Source organism: Felis catus, chromosome D2 (assembly GCF_018350175.1).
Source record: "Felis catus isolate Fca126 chromosome D2, F.catus_Fca126_mat1.0, whole genome shotgun sequence".
Taxonomy (NCBI): Eukaryota; Metazoa; Chordata; class Mammalia; order Carnivora; family Felidae; genus Felis; species Felis catus.
In genome coordinates, this window is record NC_058378.1 from 86,969,638 (window position 1) to 86,986,626 (window position 16,989).

At 60.0% G+C, this 16,989-nt stretch overlaps 1 protein-coding gene and 1 long non-coding RNA gene across 7 annotated transcripts in view; one reads left to right on the plus strand and one right to left on the minus strand.

The window, feature by feature from the left end:
- Positions 1–16,989, plus strand: part of INPP5A (inositol polyphosphate-5-phosphatase A) — a 172,918-nt gene that overhangs the window by 48,912 nt on the left and 107,017 nt on the right. For 5 of the 6 annotated variants that reach the window (XM_045040897.1, XM_019814033.3, XM_019814032.3 and 2 more), the window contains exon 3: positions 15,896–15,996. The exons of the other annotated variant lie outside the window; for it this stretch is intronic. In XM_045040897.1, the coding sequence (XP_044896832.1) occupies positions 15,896–15,996 (101 nt within the window). The remainder of the gene's footprint in view (positions 1–15,895; positions 15,997–16,989) is intronic. 6 annotated transcript variants of the gene reach the window in all.
- LOC123380968 lies at positions 59–5,243 on the minus strand. The gene is made up of 3 exons (XR_006587458.1): positions 4,025–5,243; positions 3,219–3,418; positions 59–2,762 (listed from the first exon to the last, which is right to left on the minus strand). It is a non-coding gene; the product is annotated as an uncharacterized LOC123380968 (long non-coding RNA).

Below are 16,989 nucleotides of genomic sequence, written 5' to 3' on the forward strand. Positions count from 1 at the left end.
TTGAATAACAGTCTGGGGAAATTGCACAAAGCAGAAAGTGTGAATAAATACCCCCAGCCCGTTCTGCCTCCGGCTTGACGCACACGCCCTAACGCGTGTCTCACCAGCTGTGTGCCCGGAGGAGAGGGCGACCTCCTTAGCAGGTTGCAGGCACATGTGTTGTTACAGCTGAGCCGGGAGATCTTTCTGTGTGAGTGAATGCACGCTCCCTGTTTTAATGGCTTCAGAGGATTTCGTTAACTGGACACACCAGCCTTTTTAGAGTCACCGTTCTGTTGATGGATTCCCAGGTTGTTTCGAGTTTATTGTAATGGTGTAGATAAACTGTAACACAGATACAATGGCTCTCATACGAATATAAATTGAACAAGTGTTGAAGATGTTTTAAATTGCAGTAATAAGTATTATTTATTAGCGAGAGAAGATGAGAAGTTAGACCTGCTTCAAGCAAGACTCCCCAGAGCAAACCCAGATTCTTCTAGCAGCTGAGTGAGTTTATTTGCTAAGAGATGGAAAACAGGCCAGTAATCAGTTCTTTCCACCAGACACCTTGTTCCTGTGGTCAAGAGTCATTTGCATTGTTATCAGGATTTAGAATTGACAGAATCGTAAAACAGCTCAGTGGTCAGTAAGGTCAAGGTGGCCCAGATGGGAGCTCAGCCGGACTCTGGACTTGCGAATCTGTTGGCCGTGTCAACGTCTTTCACACGTTTTCCGGAGGATGATTCTAAGATGGATGTGCGGAGCGGTCCTGCCTCCAGGTGACCTGCAGGAGCGGGCACCAAACTTACCTCCAAAACCGGAAAAGAGACACAAAACTGTGGTTTTCAGGCCCAGCCCACAGGCTGGACAGTGACCACGGAGGGTCAGCCCTGCGGCTGCCCCCCGCCACCGGAGGGGGCGTCCAGGCAGGCCCCGGCAAGGTGGAGGGTGCGGTCATTGCTTACAGCCGACCGGAGATGACCAGACAGGCAAGGATGCGGGCAAGCGGGACCCGTAGTGAGGAGAAAGCAGGCGTTTGGAGCTGGAGCATCGCCAGCTTCACCGTCTCGGAGAACCTGCCTTGGGTTTTACGGGTTGCATCTGTTGTTTTCCTCTTTTCCTCATTTGTTGATTTTTTTGCTTTTTATGTTTTGCTTTCTTTTGATTATTTTGGGTTTAAGTTGCTTTTCTCTATCTCATTTCTGAAGGTGGAAGATAAAAATCACCAATTTCAGAGATCTGACATGGGGCATCGTCACTAACAACCCTGCAGGCATTAGAAAGATAAGGGAATATCAGTGAGCAACTTCATGCTAATAAATTCAAAGATTTATGTGAGAGTTGCCTGTTTTTGGAAAAACAGAGCATCAAAGCTCACAGTCAAGAAGTACGTGAACTCGGTGGTCCTCTATCTGTTAAATTAAACTTTGCCCACCACTTTGGGACAAAAAACCCCAGACCCGCGTGGTTTCAGTGGTGAATTCTGTCAAACACTGAAGCAAGACGCAGTGGCAATTCTGCAGAAACTTTCAGAGATATTGAGGCCCGGGCGATGCTTCCTCACTCCCGTGACACGAGTGTCACCAGAGCACCAAGGCAGGCAGAGGCTTTACGTGATGAAGGTACATGTGCCAACGTCTCCCTTGAAATAAATGCAAAATATAAAACTTTAGCACCGAATGTGTGAAGCAGCGTGTACCAGCGTGTCACATGGGTACACACACACAGGCACAGCGGATGACAAAGTTAATGCGTCGTCACTAAGGAACAGATCAGAAATCGATAGATAAAGTTTACCATGTCAACAGATTAAAGAAGAAAAGCCACGCGATCATCTCAATATGTGCAGAGAAAGCATTTGGCAAAATTCTGTAACCACGTCTCATGCAGACTGTCAGCAAACTAAGGACTGAGGGGACCTCTCAGCCCGTGAAGGCGTCTTTAGAGCCCATGGCTGACCTCATGCCCGATGGCAGGGCAGGGACGCCTGGTGTCACCTCCCCTGTTCAGTGTGGTCCCGAGGGTCCTGGCCGGGCCGATCTGAGAGAAGGAACTGAGAGTCCCCGTGTGGATGAAGATACGACTGCGGTTCACAGGCTCACAGAGGGTCCACGGGAACCTTACTAGCGTCAGCGCATTTGCTGCCAGTGTGCCAGGACTCTGCGGAGACATCTTTGTCCCCTTGGCCACGAACGGTTGGAGCCTTAAGCGGCGCTGACAGAGGAGGGGCCTGACGTAAACGTACCGGCGTCAACACCTGCGCGTAGAGGCCCGTGAGCCGGGTACGAAGGACGCCAGAGACCACGTGAAGGGACGGGGAGGCACGTTGTGTTTGTGTCATGGAGACGCTGTGATGCTAGTGTGGTGACCCCCCTCTGACCGAGCCCCCGTTCAGTGCAGTTCCACTCCAGACCTCTGGGTGGTGTTTCGGGAGAAGTCTACAAAGTAGGTCTAAGATTTTATGTGCAAAAGCAGAGGAACTAGAGTAGCCAAAAGTTGAGGGACTCACACTCTGATTTCATGATTTCTTGTAAAGTTACAGCCACCAGGACAGTACTCTGGCAAAAGGACAGAGCTACAGACCAATGGAACAGAAAAGAGATCCCAAAGTAGAGCCAGGAATATGGCCAAGTGATCGACCGGGGCTGACGGCTGTTGATCGGAGGAAGGGTGTCGTTGAGCCCACGGTGCTGGGAAAGTGGGCCTTCGTCCGTCCACACGCAGAAAGCAGCACGTTTTCTATACGTTGCACCGCAAGCAGATTAAAGTCAGCTGTGGACCTGAGTATGAAACCAAAATTATAAAAGTCCTAGAAGAAAACTTAGGAGAACATCTCTGTGACCTTGAATTAGGCAAAGATTTCTTAGACACACCGAAGCACAACTCATAAGAGAAAAACACTGACGAATTAGAATTTGTCACAATTAGGAGTTGGCCAAGCCCAGCCAGTAGCTGCCTGCTGGGGAGTGGGAGGGAAGCACCCCCCCGAGTCCTAGTGAGCGGTGGGAGTCCTGCGTGGGGCTAGGGTCTCGTCCAGGGGTCTGTGTCCCCGCATCTGGGGGTCGTGTCCTTGCACCTGGGGGTCTATGTCCCTGCACCTGGGGGTCGTGTCCCCACACCTGGGGTCTTGTCCCCGCACCTGGGGTCGTGTCCCCGCACCTGGGGTCGTGTCCCCGCACCTGGGTGTCCCTGCACCTGGGGTTTTGTCCCCACACCTGGGGGTCATGTCCCCGCACCTGGGGGTCTTGTAAGGAGAACAGAGTTATTACTGCTGGGGTGCTGTGAACACGGCCTGGCCCGTGGTGCCGTCCTGGCCACCAGGCTGCCGTGAACTGCTGGGCCACAGTGCGCCCAGCCATGTGCTCCACGCTTACTGTCGTCTTCTCTCTGGGTGCACGGGGCTGGCTTCTCTGAGCTCCAAATGGTTGAAGGACCACTGAGGAAAAGAGTGATGGATGTGACTCAATAAAACTGCAGTTTTTAAAAATTCTGTAAAGAGCTCTTACAAATGAAGGAGAACTTGAAAAACTACAATAGAAAAGTGGCCAAAATCTATCTCGTAGGATTGAGCCCTGTGCTGCCCGACAGAAAGGTCCTGAGAGTTACGTGCAAAATCCCACTGTCTAGGAGCCGTGTTCAAACAGGAAAAAGAATAGGTGAGATCAAGTCTAATAACGTTTCATTCAACCCAGCATGTCCCGACGCTAACACGTAACCAGCACAGTTGGCGGGACGCCCTCTGTCCCTTCGCGCCACCTCCCGCGTGGCTTCTGTCCGCAGCACATTGCCACGTGCCCAGGTGCATTTTGCACACCACCGCGGCGGGTTGTCCCGTCTCCCCGCCCACCAGAGCCGCGCATCAGTTCTGCGGCTGACAGTGACAGAGGACCCATCCAGCCTCTGGCGCCCACGGATGTGAGAGCCTCCAAGTGGCTCTGCCCCGACCCCGGTGCCCACTCCCCTCCTAGGTGGGCCGGGGAGCGCAGACCCTCACTCACAGCCGCGGAGGCCCATCCCGGCACCACCAGGCCCTGCCGCTCACCTCAGGGCCACCGGAGGTGGTCTGGCACCGTCGGTTTCCGTGGCACAGCTGTGGTGGCCCTGACAGAGTGACCTGGGACGTGGTTTACCGTGTCCGGCTCGGCACAGACATGCACATGTGCAGACGGCAGTTAGCCGTGGGATCCCAGGTGATCTGTTCCTTCGGTTGCTTCCTTCGGTCTCTGGGGATCGATGGCGCAGACTCGGCGGTGGCCGCTGAGTGGTAGGTGTTCGCTGCCGGCCGGGCTGGGCCCTTGTTCCCCAGATCACAGCTGTGCTGGGCCCCACTCTACAGGTGAGAAAGCTGAGGCACGAAGGGGTCAGGAGATGCGCCAAAGGGACCCGGCTGCAGGATGGGAGTCCCAGCCTCTGCGGTGCCGAAGGTGGAGCCGGCCACTCAGCGGGGAGGCCCGGGGCGAGGGGTCCCGCCAGGGCAAGGGGCGGCGGTTCGAGGGATGGGTGGCCGGAGTCCACGAGGCAGGGCAGCTGTCGGAAGGGGTCTGGGTGTGGCTTCCTGGCAGCAGGCAGGGGAAGGAGGAGGGACCCAGGCCCTCCGGGTCAAGGGCCAGCCGCCTGCTGTGGGGGTACGTGAGGAAGGAGAGGTTGGCCGGGCCGGCGGGCAGGGGTGAGGCCCGCAAACCTGGTAAGAGAGGGGAGTCCTTGGTTGCCTGGCTCTGGGATCCGGGGTTCCCGGCAGCGCTGGTGAGCGACTGTCCCGAGGAGTCCTTAGGGCCCAGACCGGAGAGGAGACCGGAGAACCTGCCGGCTCCTGGGGTGGGCACAGGGTGGTCCTGCCGGCCAGGCCTCTGGAGGGTGTGGACTTGGAGTTCAGGACAGACCATCTGCCCTAGGGGGACTGGGGAGGTTGGGAGGGGCAGGGCTGGGGAGAGATGATCATTGGGTGGGGGGACGGGGCAGGAGGGACGGGAGGGCAGCTGAGGGAAGGGCCAGAGCCCGGTATGGCCCCCAGGGACCCTCTCGGACCCCGTGACCACAGTCCCTCGCCGGCTGGAAATGGCTCAAAGGAGGGGCCTCGTGGCAGTTTCCGTGGTGGGTGGGTCTTGGGAAGGAGGTCTCCAGATGGGGTGCCCAGGGGTCTCGTGCCGTGACCGTGGGACCGTGGCCACCACTGACCCCTGTGCTCAGGGTGAGGCCAGGCGAGTGTGTGGGAAGCGGTCTGGAGGCCTTCCCGCATCTGCCAAGGACCTGGTTTGATTCTGTTCCCTCCCCCTCCCCCGACCACCACCCCCACCCCAAGTCGGGGCAGAGTGCTTCTTAAGTGAAAAGCAGGCGGTTCGAGTGGAGCTTTCATGTCCCAAAGCGACGGGTATTATTAAAATTGAACGGCGCTGTAGCAGGAGCAGGTTCCCGCGCTGACGGCCTCCGAGAGCGGCGGCTTCAGCGTTTGCCGTCACCTGTGGGCCGGGCAGGGTCGGGGCCGCCCGGAGGAGACTCGGGCGCCGTGCCTTGGGACGGCAGCCGGGCCAGACCCATCCTGGACGGGGAGCCGGGGTCCGGCCTCACACAGGGCCGCGAAGGCCCCTCGCTCATCGGCCGATGGCGGCGCAGCCCGCTGGCGAGGCCGCGGGAGCTTGCGGCGGTCTGCGGGGCCGCGGGCGGGAGGAAATGCCTGCTGGTGGCCCGGCCCCCACGTGGACTCCGGGAGGGCCGCCAGGCAGGGCGGCGGGCAGCTGGGGGCGGGCCCCTGGCCTCCGCCCCCTCCCGGCACAGCCCCGGGGGAGGGGGGGGCTTCGAGGGAGGGGGGGGCTTCGAGGTGAGCGCGTCTCCACGCAGACTTGGCAAATAGCGGTCACTTTTCCCTCCGGGAATTCTTTTGTCCCCTTTCTGCCCCTTATCTTGGCCATCAGGCTTCCACTGGCCTGTGTGCAGGATGTAATTCCTTTTTAGGTCACTCAGATGCTCCTCTCCGAGAAAGCCTAACCCGGCGCGGCTGCTGCTATTTTTAGCGCCGACTCCTGGCCGCCAGGGGTGGGGGTGGGGCGGGGCTGCCTTGCTGGTGCCCTGGGCCCCTGCCTTCTGGCCGGGCCACCTGCACAGCGTCTGGAGGGCCGGTGGCTGCTGCGTGTGAGCATGTGCGTGTGTGCGGGAGCGTGTGTGTGAACGCACGTGTGTGCAGGAGTATGTGTGCGTGAACGTGCATGTGTGTGCGAGCATGTGTGTGTGTGAATGTACATGTGTGAGCATGTGTGTGTGCGGGAGCACATGTGAACACTTGTTTGTGCAACCACGTGTGCGCAATCATGTGTGTGTTTGTGTAATTCCTTAGGCATATTTTTGCCCACGTTTCTTTCTTTCCTTCCCTCTCTCTCTCCCTTCCTTCCTTTGTTCCTTCCTTCCTTCCTTCCTTCCTTCCTTCCTTCCTTTCTTCCTTCCTTCCAGTGCATGCCTATGTGAGTGGGGGAGGGGCAGAGAGAGGGAAAGAGAAAATCAGGCTCCATACTCAGTGCAGAACCAGACACAGCCTTAAACCCATGACCCTGGGATCATGACCTGAGCCAAAAACAAGAGTCGGACGCTCAACCGAACCACCCAGGCGCCCCAGTTGCCCACATTTCTCATTCACTCTTTTCTAAAATGTTTTTCTTGATCCTTCTGATGAAAGAACCCATGTATTTTTATCATAAGTTTTCTTTTTTTTTTTTTGTGGCAAATTTTGGTCAAGTGAATATGCGCTTCGGGCAGTGACTTGTGTGCTGTCCCAGGTGAAGGTATGCCAGTGTCCCCGTCCGGCAGGATGTGACCGGTTGTGTGAAGGCTCAGGTCTGGCGGGGGCCTACGGCTGCTTACACGCACCTCCCCGCACCCTGTGTTGTGCACTGAGATGCCTTTCCAACCAGAAGTGACGTGAGCTCGCTGTCCCATAACTCGGAGGGTTTTTTTCCTGTGCACCCTCAAGGTGCCTGTGCCATCAGCCCCGAAGGAATCCCTGCCCAGGATCACCTGGGGTCCAGACTTCCTTCCCTCGTCTGGCACGGCCACCGTGGCCGGTCTCCTGTGCCCACGGCGTGTGCAGCAGCGTCAGACTCACGCCGCTAGTTAAGGGGCTTCCTCTGTGTCCGGCTTGTGCTGCGGGCCGACCCCAGCGTCCTCACTGATGCTCACAGTGACTGTCAGAGGCAGGCTCTCCGGGAAGTGGATGTTCAGGCAGCCCAGAGCAGGACTCTAAGCAAGCAGGTGTGCTCCCTGGAGAGCCCACGCCACCACCCACCCTGCCACTCTGCCCCCGGCCAGCTGTGGGGAGCCCACTACTGTCAGGACCCGGAAGTTGGCCGTTACATGCATTATTAAAAATCTGGTTCTAGAAACATGTAATGGAGTGAGTGCTGATGAAACCAGAGATAACAGAGGCCCCACACTCACCACTTCTGAGTGATTTTGCTACATTTTATAACGGGATCCAGGTTTTTTGTGTCTGTAGGAGGATAGAACGTTAAGTGTCGCCGAGCATCTCCCAGAGCCCGTGTTCGGCACCGTCACGTCAGCTCAGTGTGGGCCACCGGGAGGGCGCTTAGGCCATGGGAACAGGTACATCCGACCAGGCAGGGCTTTGCCCCAGAGAGCCAGGTGTTAGCACCTGCCTGTAGAGCGGGCGGAGCAGCGGCGGCTCAGACCCTTGAAGACACGTCTGTCCCCAGGGCAGCGGTTCTCGGGTTGTGTCTGAAACCACCATGGGCGTTTTTTGTCAAGCGAGGAGGACACTGCAACAGAAGTAGCACCTGTCAGTCGGTGATGTTTGGTAAGAGTGCACAATGGGGCGGTGGGGGAGGGGCGTTTTCTGGAATGGTCCAGCCTGACTTCCCATGCCACAGCGATGTATGACTCTACCACTGAAGGCTTACGTTTGCCTCACAAAGCACCCCACAGCATCACTCGCTTACAAAGGAAATATTTTCTATCAGTGAAAATTCCCATAGTACGTCACCAAAATTACCATTTTCTAATGAGCTACTGTGCATTTCTCATCACGTGCCATAATTAAATTTGTTTTCAAGCAAAGTCCTCAGTTTGTGTGTGTGTGCCTCTGAGTGACCCCATTGCCCGCACCCTGGATGGATTTAGCGTCTGAGCGCGGGCACCTGCCCCCACCCCCGACGAGAGCCGGCAGACGGCAGTGGTCTTCAAGCTGAGTTCCAGGGTGGGACGTCGAGGGGGAACCTGTGTCCTTGCCCGCCATTAAGAGACCAGGGAAGGTCACCCTGACACGGGCGCAGTGGGACGTTCCCCCGCTCCCCCAGCTCGGAGCAGGGGGCTGGAGCGCATGGGCCCTGGGCGGTGGGTTGGTGAGCCGCTCTCTGGGTTTCTGGCCCTGCTCCCCCCGAGTTACCCAATGAACGTGATGGGCAGACCTTTTATTCTGATGACTGTGAACGATGCAGCGGAGGGAGTCGTGCGAGGGCCCTCAGTGCCGCTTCGCCTCAGCGTTTCCAGCTCTCGGCCGGGTTGGTTTCAGTTATGTCCCACCTCCCGCCCCCCCCACCCCCCCATCATCTGACACAAAACCCAGGCTGTGCCGTGTCACTCATCAATGTCCCAGCACATGTCTCGGAAAGACCGTGTCATTACACCCCAGAAGATTACTAATAATTTCATCACATCACTGATGTGAACCACTGATGGGACCAGCCAGCCCGTGTTCAGAGGCTCCCCGTAGCCGCGGCCGTGTAGTTTGTCTCCCGTGTGTGCTGCAGTGGCTCTCACTGTCGCAGAAGAAATTAACATTCCCTGTCAGGCTATGGGGGTGGAATTGGCATGTAATTGGCGTGTCGGAAGCGGCCGGCTGGTCTGCCCTGGGAAGCTCGCGTGCTCACAAGGTTGCTCGCGGCCTGAGACCGCCCCGCTGTCCCTGTGCCCGGCACAGCCACCCTCGCTGCCCATCACCGTGCAATTTCCGGATCTCTGTGTACGTGGAATCAGACGGAGTGCGCTTTCTCTTACTGGCTGCCTGCGCTCGCTGCACTCCGTGCGTGCGCTGTCTGGAGAGTCCCGAGGCGCAGCAGGGACCGCTCCCCGGGCGAGCGCTGCAGCCTTCGCCTGGATGGTTCTGCGAGGGCTGTCCCATCCAGGTGCTTGCCCGTGTGCTCTGGTGCGCCGTGCGTGTGTGTGTTCTTGTCCACGCCGGCACAGTGGAGCTGTTGCCGTGCAGACGGCGTGGCCTGTCCGTGGAAATCGTTCGCCTGCACGTGCTGTAGCGGATTCCTCAAAAGGGCTGGTGGACCCAGGATTCCCTAGGTTTCTGTCTGTTGAAACTGTATTCTTGTGCCTGTGACACTTGAAGGACACTAGTGTGGGTGTGTGCGTCCTCGGTCACACTTTGTGTCACTGAGGCTCTCAGAGAGGTGCCTCCGTCGCCGCCTTGGTTTGCGCGTTCGTTCTGACCAGCCTGGTGGGCCTGTTTCCTTTGATTTGGTTAACGGGTCTGTGTCCTGGAGGCCTGCGGGGTTGTGTGTGCACCTGTGAGACCTCGCGGTCCCGCCAGGGTACGTCTTGGGTGGATTGTTCCGGGCCAGTTTCTTCAGATGCTCAGTAAGTCCTTCTGAGTTGTAAGTTCAGGTCTCTTTCTATTTAGGGGAAGTTTCCTTGGATCATAAGTGTAAAGATTAGTTCTGATTGGATGTTTTCTCCCGCAGGACCTGGTGGCCGTCCTGCCTCTGCCCTCCCCTCTCCCCGTCCCCCCTTCCCTCTCCCCTTCGTTGTGGTTTGTCTTGTCAGTAGACCCTCCCTTGTTGGCTTTGTCGTTGGTTCATCTTTTCTGTGAGGATTTTGTCTTTTTTTTTTCCCATTTCTTCCCAGAGGTTAATGTCATTTCCTTCGCTCTGTCTTTCTGGTCCATTTCTGCTTTAGTGTTGCGTTCCGATTCCGTGTGTTTTGCCTGTTCTGAGATGGTGGTGTGAGTGTCTTTAATTCCGTCGCAGTGTGGACTCCCGAGCCATCTGCAGGGGCTTGGCGAGGGGTGTGTGGATTCTCAGCCCGACAGCGCCCCCTTCTGTCCTCCCAGCAAAGTGCAGGCAGGTCTGGGCTCCTGAGCCACGAGAGCCTGTCTTGTCTGTGCCAAGGACGGTGCACTCTTCTGTCTGCGAGCCCGATTCCCCCTGCCCTCCTTTCTCCTCCGTCACCAGCTGCCCGAGGCTGCCTTCCTCCTCTCTGTCCCCTTTCTTCCCCGCAAGTCCCGTCCAGATGCGTCTGTCCTGCCGCGGCACACGCCCTGCGGTCCCCTCCTTGCTGCGTGCTCTCTCCTTTCAGGCCCCGCCTTCCGGGCCGCACCCCGGCCCTGTGCTGGGCCCCCCCAAGCGGCTGCAAGTGTGGGACACGCTGCCGGGCGCTGGCCGCCAGGAGCCAGGACCGCGCATCCGTGCAGCCCCTGAGGCCGTGCTGTGTCTGCCCCTCTCCTCCTACTTAGCGAGTGCCCCCGTGGTCCAGCCACCGATCCAGCCCTGTCATTTGTCCCTGCTCTGCTGGTGGGGTGTCCGCCTCTCCAGAGACATGGCCGGTGCGCCAGAGGCAGGGCAGACGCTCCCTTGTGTCCGCAGTCACCACTTCCAGGAGCAGTCCGGAGTCCAAGGTGGCCAACGTGTGGGTTCTTTCGTGTCCCCACGAAGCCACGGATACAGACGTATTTTGTTTCCGTCCATTTTAGGCAGTAACCGCGTGTCCTGGACGGGTTTGTGCTGTCGAGGGTGTGGTGGCTCCTGTGTGGGAGTTGACCCTGCGGCCCAGGTGGCCCATCAGGCTCCTCCTGCTCTGAGTCCTGTGGTGGCTCATGTGCACCTGAGCGCCGGGCGAGGCCTCTCATCGCCAGCTCCGCCAACGTGGCTGCACGTTAGTCTCCGGTCTGTGTAGGGGAGCCTGTGTGCGGCCGTGGCGCAGCCCACGGCAGCGGAGCGTGTGTTGTGGATCCACGCCGGGCTCCTCGTGTGACTGTCCGTTATGTGTCTCCTGACACTTTGCGTGGTAAAGGTCTTGTCATTTAATAACTCAGCTTTCCAATGACACGTGACCTTATATCTGTTATGCCGCGTTTCTGCGTAATGTCCCCTGAGGGCAGGGACGGTGTGCGCTCTCCGTGTGTAGCTTTGGGATTTGCAAGAGCCTGTGTTGGTGGCAGCACCTGGGGGCCTGGCCAGTCCTAACGTGTGGCCTGTGTGTCCAGGGCCGGGCAGGTGTCATGGAATCCTTCCGGGCAGGCGGGCCTAGAGTCTCGCAGGGTGTGGGGGGCCTTCTTGGTGACACCACGGGGCCCATCTCCAAGAGGAGCTGCCTCTGGAGGCGTGGGCAGCTGCTGGGGTGGAGGTGAGGGCCGCCGTGTGAAGCCAGGCAGTGGCTGCGGGGCGAGTCGGAGAACCCCTGACCGTCCTCAGGTGGGCCAGGTTCCCGGGGGGCCACGCTGCTCCATGCCTGGTCACCCTGGCGGGCAGTCTGTGCATGAGCCCCGCTGTGGCGCCCGCTTCGCCCCTGCCTCCCCAGCCCACCCTGTGCCCCGTGAGGAGGCTGAGTCCGGGGCCGGGTGTGTCCCGGGTGCCACCCCCCACCGGCCAATCGGGCGCCGCCCTCGGCCTCTAAGTGTGTGTCCGTTGGACGCGAGGGTTTTGGGGGAGTCCAGGCTGCCCTGGTGTAGACTAGTGTGACCTTTTGTTGGCAGCTGAGTGTGCATTCAGGATTCGGACACATTTCTCCACGTGGAGGGGCCACCGCACGCGGGTGAGTGCCCGCCGATGCTTCAGTCCTGGTCCTCCTCATCTCACCCTTCCTGGCGGTGAAAGTGGGGTGCCGGCTGCAGAGACGTGGAGCGGCGCCTGCGGTCAGAGCGCGCTCGTCCTCCTGTTCGGGTCGCTGCGTTGAGCACGTGGAGGTCAGCGGCGTCGCAGAGAGAAAGAAATATCACTCACTTTATTTGGCTGTTTTTTAAACTTATGATCAGTTAAAATTTAGTTTCAAATATGGTAAATTTAACCTGGAAAATCATTGTTTTCTGCACAAAATGTATTGAATGTAGGTCTTTCCTTCCTTAGAAGTGCAGCTGTCAGGGTGCGGCTGTTGTGCCTGAGGGCAGTTCAGGAACTTGAATCCAGGTGAACCACAGCACCTAGTGTGTGCTGTGGCTGCGGGATGGCATGGGCATGGGGTGGGCCCCTTGAGGCCTGGGACAGGGTGGGGGCCGGGCCTGCGGCAAGGCCCTGAGGTGGGGGGCAGGGTGGGGGCGGGGCTGTGCCGCAAGGCCCTGAGGTGGGGCGGGGCATGGGCGGGGCTGTGCGGCAAGGCCCTGAGGCTTGGGACAGGGCAAGGGGCGGGGCCGTGGCGTGGGGCGTGGCATGGGACCGGACACGGGGCAGGGCTCTGGACCGGCAGCACCTCCTCGAGAAGTGAGACAGGTGTGTGGGCCCAGGAAACTAAGGGGCGGATGTGTGGGTCGAGGACCCTGAAGGAAGTGGCAGAACAGGAGGCCAAGAGACAGCGGGTGTGGCCGGCCGCGTGCTTCAGGCCGCGGAGCTCCAGGGTAGGCTCAGAGGTCCTGTGACAGAGGCCGGAAGGCCCGCGTCTGCTCGTGGGCCTGTGTCACCGACCCCACGCACCGATCCCCTGTATGTCCCTCACGCTTGTGAATTTGGGGCTGCGGCACCCAATGGTGAGGAAGAGGGACCAGGACCTGGGCCCTCTGGACACGTCGCATCCACAGCGTGACTGTTTCCCGGAAAAGGAGGTGACTGAGGATTTGAGGCCCTGGCCCCTCGAAGAGGTGCTGGGCCTGGACCGGCTGCAGGGTGGCTGCTTCTGCAGAGAGGGGACTCCCTGGGAAGGCAGGTCAAGTGGCCAGACCCTGCCCGGAGCGGCAGGGTTAGGGAGAGGAGGGCCCAGCTTGAGCAGGAGGATGGTTGGGAGGACAGACGGACAGACAGATGGTTTCTGGGGCAGGGACTCGGACCTGGCTCCTTGGGAGCGAGCGTCCTCAGGCCAGGGTGAGGGGCCGGGGGAGGCACAGCCGGGGCAGTGGCAGTGGCCTTCCACGCCCCACCCCCCCCTCGGCCTTTCTGGGTCGTCACTTCGTCCAGCCCGCACTGGGAAGGGGACTGCCCCGTGTCGGGCACCTTTCAAAACCTCTGTCCCAGCTGGCGAGTGAGGCCTTCTGGAGGGAGGTGGCCTGTGGGTTTCAAAGGAAAGGAAGGCACGTTTCCTTGTCAGAGCCCTGGGTCTGTACCAAGGACTTGGCTAACTGTGATCTTCAGACAGCACGACCCCATGGCGTGTCCTTGCAACAGAGGCTCGAGCTGGCAGGGCAGGGGCTGCTGCGGGCAAAGATGCAGACTGGCAGGGGCCGGGGCCCAGAGGAACGCCCTCTGTGCTCTCACTCGACACCCCCCGAAGTACCTGCTGCTTGAGTCCGTCCCAAGGATGTCTTTCAGAGCAAGTGCCCACCGAGGGACGTGTCCAGAGCCCCTGGCGCCTCCAGCCATCTCCCCTTTTGGGTTCGGGGTGATAGGGACCAGGTGGGGGCTGCTGTCTCCAGGCTGAGCACTCTGCTGGGTTGCCGGGGTCCCCATCAGACCCTTTTGTCCAGGCCAGCCCTGAGGCCCCCGTCTGCGTTCTGGGACCCGACCCAGCCTTCCGCCATGTGGGCACGCCACGGCAAACATAGAGCTGTGTGTCGAGGGACGGTGGCAGACGCAGTCAGAACTCTGAGAACGGAGAACTCTGTTGCTTCAGGCACAGCTGGTGCGAACAGGCTGGCCCTTTGGGAAGGATGCTTGAACCTGCCGCTAAGGGGAAGTGCGCCGTGCAGGGCGGCCCTGGGGCCAAGAGGTCGGGGCTGTCCCTTCCCGCCGAGTGCCTAGGGGAGCCTACACCGGTGCCCGCCAGGCTGTATTCCCAGGGTTGGTATCGTGGTCATTCTTCCTCGGTGAGGCACACCGTCCTCTGGAGAAGCCGCGAAAGGTGCCCTGTGGGGCAGCTGCCAAGCGGGCTGTGGGGCGGGTTGGCTTCCCGGTCGCTTGGGCGTTCCTGAGTTCGGTGCACATGAGAGGCGTCCTTCTGGATGGGACTCACTGTGCCACCGGCCTCGTGTGCAGCACCCGAGGGCCCGTCCCTGCCAGCCCCGAGCACTGAGGGGTGGGGTCAGGGGAGGGAATGTTCCATGACTGTGTTTAATGGCACACGGGCCACCCTAGTGGGCTTGTGGTAGCCCGGTTCTCCAAGAACAACACGCACGCAAGGAGCAGCTCACTCAAACAGCTGGCATCAGGTACTGACGCTTTTCGCGCACGCCGTCCGTGCTTTTCCTGGTCAGAATTGTGTCCCTTTTTAAGAACGCATCCCGAGTTCCCGATCGTGTGTTCACATCTCCATGTGGGCCACGTGCATGCCAGCCACCCGGTGAGGGGCCACTGTGGCCGCGGGGCGCTTCCTGGCCGTGGTCAGGTCACTTGTCTCATGGGGCACGGCCTGCGGGCCTGGCTCTCCGTGGCCAGCTTGTCTGTCCGTGGCCAGCCCTCTGGCACTTCCTAGAAGTGGCCACTTTCCATCGGGGCTGCACACAGTGGCCCGTCCCTCTGAGGCCACTGATGGCTCGCTGGCCGCCAGGCACGGGCAGGAAACGGTGCCTGAGGCTGGGTTCCAGGTGACAGAGCACTGAATGGGGGGCCTGCCCTGGGATGGTGTATTTGGGGATGGGGAAGGTCATCATGCGGGTTTCTGGCAAGTGCCTGGGAGAGGGGAGGAGCGCAGGACCAGAAAGAGCATCGTGGCCACCACGGCCAAGTGCAGTTAGCGTGATGGGCAGCTGAGGACGTGGGGACACGCCCCCTGCACTCTGCCCTGTTGCCCTCGACCCTCTGGTCCCACGAGCCCCTGCCGCAGCCCCCAGCTGTCGTGGCCTGGATGCCTCATCAGCTCAGCAGTGATCTGCTGTCCCCTGCGCCCTAGGGGAGCGGGGCCAGCGAGTGTCCTGTCCTTTCCACGAGCGTGTGCTGGTCAACACAGGCTCAGCTACCTGTGGGTCATGCCCAGATGCCTGGTGCGGTTTACTGCAGGGGGAGAGATCAGGGTCCAAGCTGTGACTGAGGTTGTTGTCAGGACCCCTGTGCTGGGTGGGGGCCTGGGATGGCTGGACAGCCTCTGGACAGCGACCACACTGCTGAGAGCGTCTCTGCAGCCATCCATGTCACTGGGGATACTTACCTGTACCATCGAGGAACAGAAGCGTGGGGAGGGTTCGCGGCTTGCGGCAGCCCTGGGGACAGTGCCGGGACCCCCCTGGATGTAGTGGGGCAGCGGCACCGTGGCCACACCACCTCTGCTGCTGACCACCGTGTGCCGCAGCCATCCCTGCGGTGACACGGGTGCTGGGCACTTGCTATGTCGGGTCGTCAGGCAGTCGTGTGCACGTTGTGTGCAAGGCAGCGTGGGCCCCCGCTGAGCGCAGTCAGCTTTGCTCACTCCCAGGCAGGTCTGGGGTGTGTGCGTGTCCGCGTGCTGGCACGTGTGCCCACAACAGCGTGTGGGGCTGGCTGGGGTCATAGCCTCTGTGGAGGACGCAGCCAGGTGTCTGCAGTGAGACGCTAACTGGTTCGTTTGTTTCTGTGGGACTTGGATGCTCCGCAGTTGACACATTTGAATTTTTACAGCTGGGGGAATTCCTCTCAGTGATTGGGGAAGGTTCTAAGAAATTCCGAATCGTGTCTGAGGATCGGGAAGACGTGGGAAGCTGAAATGAGTGCTGCACAAAGGTGGTTTGACTCCTAGAGACCGTTCAAAGCCGTGGTCGTGCACATGGGGCCTTTGGTCCCGGCAGCCACCTTCCTCGTAGGGTGGCCGCACGGACCCACGGAGCCACTAACGGCCTGTCCTGCGCTTCCCTTCACAGGTCGTGCACACGCACAAGCCGCACTTCATGGCCCTGCACTGCCAGGAGTTTGGAGGGAAGAACTACGAGACCTCCATGTCACACGTGGACAAGTTCGTCAAGTAAGTCCTGGCGGTGTGTGCCACGCCCTGCTGCCCCCTCCCGGGGCGAGGTGCCACTAGGGGGCTGTCTCTGGAAACCCAGGTCATGACCCCACCTTTGTGAGGCTCCTTGGGTGGGCTGGTGTTGCAAAGAGAGAAGTCCTGTCCCAAGTGTGTGACCGTATGCCCCCTGGTGGGGACCACAGGGTGACAGTGTGGTTCCCGGGGGCGGGGACTACAGGGTAACAGTGTGGCCCCTGGGGGTGGGACCACAGGGTGACAGTGTGGTTCCCGGGGGTAGGACCACAGGGTGATAGTGTGCCTCCCGGGGGGGGACCACAGGGTGACAGTGTGGTTCCTGGGGGGTGGGACCACAGGGTGACATTGTGGCCCCCGGGGGTAGGACCACAGGGTGACAGTGTGCCTCCCGGGGGGGGACCACAGGGTGACAGTGTGGTTCCTGGGGGGTGGGACCACAGGGTGACATTGTGGCCCTGGGGGTGGGACCACAGGGTGACAGAGTGGTTCCTGGGGGGGGGAACACAGGGTGACAGTGTGGTTCCTGGGGGGGGTGGGAACACAGGGTGATAGTGTGCTCCTGGAGAGAACCACAAGGTGACAGTGTGACTCCTGGGAGGGACCACAGGGTGACAGTGTGGCTCCTGGCAATGGGACCACAGGGTGGCAGTGTGGTTCCTGGGGGCGGGACACAGTGTGACAGTGTGGCCCCCGGGGGTGGGACCACAGGGTGACAGTGTGCCCCTGGAGAGAACCACAAGGTGACAGTGTGACTCCTGGGAGGGACCACAGGGTGACAGTGTGGCCCCAGGGGTGGGACCACAGGGTGACAGTGTGGTTCCTGGGGGCGGGACACAGGGTGACAGTGTGGCCCCAGGGGTGGGACCACAGGGTGACAGTGTGGTTCCTGGGGGTGGGACCACAGGGTGACCGTGTGGCCCCTGGAGAGAACCACAGGGTGACAGTATGGTTCCTTGGGGCGGGACACAAGGCGAC